Source organism: Gymnoscopelus microlampas (genome assembly GCF_963454915.1).
Source record: "Gymnoscopelus microlampas genome assembly, chromosome: 2".
Classification (NCBI taxonomy): domain Eukaryota; kingdom Metazoa; phylum Chordata; class Actinopteri; order Myctophiformes; family Myctophidae; genus Gymnoscopelus; species Gymnoscopelus microlampas.
In genome coordinates, this window is record NC_139939.1 from 6651818 (window position 1) to 6658015 (window position 6198).

General features: G+C 42.2%; 1 protein-coding gene across 1 annotated transcript in view; it reads left to right on the top strand.

Annotated features, from left to right (window-relative positions):
* LOC311053617 (small ribosomal subunit protein eS26-like) overlaps positions 1 to 4408 on the top strand; it is a gene marked incomplete at both ends in the record, with an annotated part of 10812 nt that extends 6404 nt beyond the window's left edge. Inside the window, one exon of the mRNA XM_084069231.1 lies at positions 4237 to 4408. Within this exon, the coding sequence (XP_083925357.1) occupies positions 4237 to 4408 (172 nt within the window). The remainder of the gene's footprint in view (positions 1 to 4236) is intronic.
* Positions 4409 to 6198: the final 1790 nt, after the last annotated feature.

Below are 6198 nucleotides of genomic sequence, written 5' to 3' on the forward strand. Positions count from 1 at the left end.
CCGACAGACGTTTGTCTTTTCATGTCACCTCTTTGAAGTCCCTGTTTGTTTTATATACGAGAGGCAGGCAGGAGGTGTTTGTGTGTGTGCGTGCGTGCGTGCTTGCGTGCGTGCGTGCGTGCCTGCGTGTGTGTGTGTGTGTGTGTGTGTGTGGACCAGACGTTGGGTGATCTGATTGGTGGATGTGGCATGATTACAAAATAATTTACAATAATTGAGTCTGCATTTTAAGTCGTTGTTGGTGTACTTGTCGCTATTGTGCACACGGAGTATGTGAAATCCATCCTATCTATTAGGAGCAGAGGGCTAATTAATGAATTACTAATAATGCACCTGGGGAGCAGTTAGGAGTTAAGTAAGTCTCTGGAGACAGACTGTTGACTCACACAATGTTCAAATGCTTCCGTCATAACGTCTGTGCAAAAGGAAGCTCTGAAAACCATCCTCTTAAATATATTTTAATATATTTCCAAATATATTTTTGCGAACGGATATGACAGCTTCCCTTCCCCGTCTCTCAGGGGGTGGAGTAGGAGTAGTAGGCTCTATGCACAGCAGCCAATTTGGAGAGAAATTGGGCCTCCTCTTACTTCCTTCACAGGTGTTACCAATGATTACTGATTAAGGTTGTCTTCCATCAGTCAGAGTCAGGGTGCTGATATTGTGTATTTCGGCTCACTGAAAACACTCTGCTACACCAGTGGGTCTCAAAGTGTGGTCCAGGGACCCTCATGGTTCCTTGAGGGGGTTCCAAATGGCGCCTTAAAAAGGTGTGTAACTCTGAGAGTGTACAAATGGACCTTACGGGTCCATTTGGTTCCATTTGTACACTCTCAGAGTTATGGGGGTCCTTGCAATTAAAAGGTTTGAGGTCCACTGTGCTACATGAAATGGAGCAACGCCTTCGTTAGTATCATTGGTAAAACATGTGAGGGAAATAAGGAAGAGGCCCAATTTCATTCCAATATGGCTGCTGTGCATAGAGCCTATTGTCTGGCTACCTGAGTCTAGGGGTTAAGTGTCTTGCTCATGGACACCTCGGCACTTCGACTGGGCGAGCCAGGGGTGAAAACCGGTGACCTTCCCATTGTGATTCCCATTCCCAGGTGGCCTCTCTCTACCCACTCATCCAGCGCCTGGTGCCTCTACTATAGTCGACCGGTTGGTGTAGGATGACTGCTTGATTATTGGAAGAGAAAATGATCAAAGAGCGATAATATTGAGTTACATCTACCAGGGCGACGCCCGTTGGGAGCGCATGCCCCTCTGGTTATCAGTGCCGTTGGGCAAAAACCTTGTAATGTTGTATATTTGATTTTTGTAATGTTTTGTTCGTAAATTAAAGGTAGGGTAAGTGATTTACTTTTGTTAAAATAAGTGTTAAATAGCTCTATATTCTGATAGTACTCATTGCTATAGAGTGTTTGTTCAGTAAAAGGAGTCTCCCATGTCTCTACAGCTCTTTATTAAACAGAAAATGCATTTTCAGTGCTCTCCCCTGATTGGCTTAAATGTTGTCACCTACCTGAAAATGTACTATATTCTGTTTACTAAAGAGCTGGAGAGACCCCTGTGACCGAACAAACGCTCTGTAGCAATGATTACTTATCAGAATATAGTACTTTAACCTTTTTAACAAAAAAAAAAAAATACCCAAAAATATCACTTACCCTACATTTAATGCCTTACTTAGAGTGTTGTACAAAAGTGAAGATAGCAGAGCTTGTCGGGCGGCTATTTTCACTCTTACATTTTTGAGTGGTGCCGAAGGCAACCACTCCTATATCTATCTGGCTTTGTCTGTGTGTCCGTATGTATGTATGTATGTATGTCCGTATGTCCACCAAGCTACCATTGGTCAAGCATCACGTGACACGTGACAATATGTTGAAAGGGTATGTTGATTGGCTAGCGAGACGCATGACGAAATAGAGCCCTATAAATAGGTGTGTCACTTCGAAACATTGTTCACATGTTTCGAAGTGACATCAGTGCCATCAGCCAAGCTAACATTGGACATGTTAGCTTGGCTGATTGAACATGTTAGCCAAGCTAACATGTTCTAATCCTTAGATGTTCTAATCTAAGAATCAGAACATTTCTAGAAAACTATGGTTAAAGATAGGGTAAGTGATTTCCTTTGGTTAAAATAGCACGGGTCTCACATATTCTAGTCTGTTTTCTATTCTGTCCACAAACATTGATGACAACATCAATACGGGGGTCAATACGGGGCTCATCAAAGGCACCACTCACTTCACACAGGGTGTGATTTTTTTTCTTTAAATAAGAAAATGAATAATATGTTTCCTCCATCTGACGTTACGCAATACCCGTTGTGCCGGTTGTCAGAGTACTTGGAGGCCAGTCTATGACATCAGTTCTATGACATCATTTCAATGACGTCAGGGATCTCTATATGGGCATGAAAGGGACATAGACAGACGGCCCACCCTTCTGACCATTTAACACGGCAGACGAAAGGCTATCAACACTTATGATGTTTGTGATTTCCAAACACCCATAAGCAGGGTTGCCAGATCTGCTTATTATAATTTCCCCGCAAGATTGTATTTGAAAATAGCCGATCTACAAGCTCACAACGCGTCGCGATGCGAGAGCTTGTAGATCTGCTATTTTCAAATAGCTGATGTATATGTTGAAGTGCACATGTGGCTGGTTTTCCAAACCTGGTTGCTTGTTTCTCTCACAGAATCTGGCAACACTGCCCATAAGCCACAATTTTAATATAAAGATTTCGGATTTCGCTCGAAATGTTTGAGAAGTTTCGCCTATATAATGACATGCCCAAAAGACAGAGGCCAGGTTGAACGTGGTTAAGTGTGTCTGTGGGTTTTATAAATATTTAGTTTAAAAGATAGAACCCACACCGAGCTAATAGCTGTGTGTGTGTGTGTGGGGGTCTAATTTTAACCCAGCACCCACTGTCAACGTGGTATAGTTATCCCGTCATCATTTTATACATAGAACCAATGAAAAGTTTTAAGAGCTTGTGACTAAATAATATCTACAAAATAACACAGTTTTTTTTGTTGCCATTTTCCTGAAAAGTAAAAGTATTGAACATATAAGGTTTCCACCCGACAGCTATATGTTCTGAGGTTAAGAGTGAGCACATGATGAAGAAGAAAATAATCAGGAACAATGCAGTTTATTTCAATAAAGTGTAACTCCATGAAAAGGAAAAATAAAACACTTTCCTTTACTTTTAGATTGTAAAGTCAATTGCTATGGAGAGATATTTAAAAATCTATCTATAAAGTTATCCGGTGTTTCATCAGATAAGGGATGAAAAGGTTTAATAATCCAAGTTATTTTGATTAGACTTTCGATAACAATCTATTTTCTTCCCGCAGTGCTCCTCTGCTGTCTGACATTTAAAATACTTTTGTCGGACCAATTCATTTCCTTCATCTAGCAACCTTCCCTACATCCTCCTCTCCTTTCCTTCATCTACAACCTTTCCTACTTCCTCGTCTCCTTTCCTACATCCAGCAGCCTTTCCTCCCTCCTCGTCTCCTTTCCTTCATCTTACAATGTGTCCTCAGTGCTGTCACGTAGCCCAGCCGTTACCATAGCAACCCATTCTTCGTAGGGGGGTGGCCCGTTGCCATGTCAACGCCACGGATCCATTCTGACAGGCAGTGATGTTTTTACTTAAGAAGCAATAACACAATGTACAAAGACTATGCTATTTAACACAATTTACGTTGCAAGTAAAAGTCTTGCCATCATTTTACTTGAGTAAAAGTACATAAGCACTGGCATCGAAATGGCCCATTTCACCTTTTGAACGTTTTGAAAATGTGTCACAATCTTTCAAAAATAGCTAATCTGCAAGCTTGTGGAGACACTTTGTGAGCTTGTAGATCGGCTATTTTCGAATAGAAAAAGTATAAAATATGGCTTAATTGGTTAATTATTATTATTATTTTGTAATAATGATCTAAATCTCCAAAGTAATTGTAACTACAGTTTTCAAATAATTGTAGTGGAGTGAAAAGTACAATATGTGCCTCTGTATTGAAAACTCTGCAAGTGAACCCCCAAATAATTGACAAAGTTTTGTTTTAACCGTGACAAAAAAACAACTTTGATTTGACTGTGATGAGAGAACTACTCCCATTTTCTTTAATTAGGCCCACATAAGTAAAAGTAGAACATAAAGTAGCAAGTAAATGTACTCAGTTACCGTCCGGCATCGTTTACATTTAGTCCGGGGAAACGGAGAGGTCAAACAAGGGCTTTGTTTGGACACACGGCCTCCTTGGTATATGACGGTGAACATGGCGGCTGGGCCCAGCCTAACAACCAAGGAGGCTCAGGGAACAAACACAAGACCAAGGGCCAGGAGAGGGTGGAGCCGGACGTGGTCATCATTATCTAACGATGTGCACTAACAGTGTTATTAGGCCTTGCATATAGCCCATTAAGACCTGGAACGCATCTGTGTCACTTTAGATCTCTTTGGCTATTCAAAAATAGCATATCTGCAAGCTCATAGCGCGGCACCGAGTGCCGCGCTATGAGCTTGTAGATCTGCTATTTTTGAAAAATCTTGAAAAATATCTTTTTAGATTTTTTTGAAAAAAAATAAATATTTAAAATGTATTTATGTATTTATTATTTTTTTTTTTTAAACTGTTAGGATTTAGAAAACATTTTTAATTATCGCCTCAGGTCTTAATGGGATAGCTGATGTCACCCTGAGCCCTCTGTCTCCCAGGTCACCCTCCTCTCGGAGGAGGAATGACGTCAACACGTCAACCTTTCCAGGGCGGAGGAGGAGGAGGAGGAGGAGGAGGAGGGCGATCGCAAGGGCCTGGGAACGAACGCACGCCAAACAATGAAACGCAAAATAATGCCTTTGATCTGAAGCCCCGACAAAAAGATGCAATGAGGTAGTTGTGTTGTTGTGTTGCGTGTGTGTGCGTGTGTGTGCGTGTGTGTGTGTCAGGATGGTCGGGCTGATAATGCATTTTATCAATCGATCCGATTTCTCTGCCGATCGAGTGCAGTGCCAGGACCGAAGTCAGCCGGAAATCTCTGGGTCCGCAAATCTGTGTCCGTCACAAAGGTAAAACACGCCCTATATGGAGACTATTCTGGCGTGCGGCTATAAACCTGATAGATGTCACTGATGATGTCACACTCTGACACCACTCTGTGATGTGACAAGCTCATTAGTGCAGCAGCTAAGAGCAATATTTTGGGAGAATCGTTCACATGTCTGTTTTCCGCGTCTTCCTCTGTCACTCCTGCAACCTGCATGTCATCTCTCACTGACTCCATAAACCTCCTCCTTTGACCTTCCTCTTCTCTTCCCTGCATGGCAGCTGTCAGGACGTTTCTCTAGTAGGACCCAAATGCAAGGAAGTCAGAATCTTGACGTGGAAGACAGAGTTTAATGAACAACAGCAAACATGAACAGACTTGGAAACTCAAGATACAAACACAATAATCCAACAAAGTACCACGCCCAAACACATGGCTTAAATACACACGAGGATAACGGGACACAGGTGAACTCAACAGACAATTAACACAGGGATTGGCTGGGGCAAACAGGCAACAGGTGATAAACAATAACCAAAAATCAGGGAAGGTGAGACAAGACAGGTAACAACCACAATGGAAGACAGGAAACACAAGACCATATTTCAAAATAAGATTCAAGAACACTTTCAAAACAACACAAGCAATGCAGATCCTGACAGGCAGCTATCTTCAGCATCCTTCTCCCAAAGTACCCCTCATCCCTCCTTTTCACACGTCCACACCATCTCGCCCCTCTCTCTCTTTATCCCCAATCCCCAAACCTTCTAACCTGCTGGGCTGATCCTCTAATCTATTCATTTCTGATTATGTCCTTCCTTGTCGGTTACCATATATGGAGACTACTCTGGTGCACGGAGTGGTGCGCCGAGTGATAAGTCAGTCGGATCAGCGGATCTCCAAAAACTGCCGATAAGTTCACAAATCCCCTATGGAATACCCCAGTACTGATGTCATAGACTGACCTCCATATTTGGGCACACAGAACTCCATATATACAGGCGTAAACGGGATTTCTTAACTGGACGGGGAATACGTTCACAACTATACTGTAGGTTACAAACGTAACCACAGTTATTTGAGAATTACTCACGCAATGTCTCACTTTTTGCCAGACCCAGA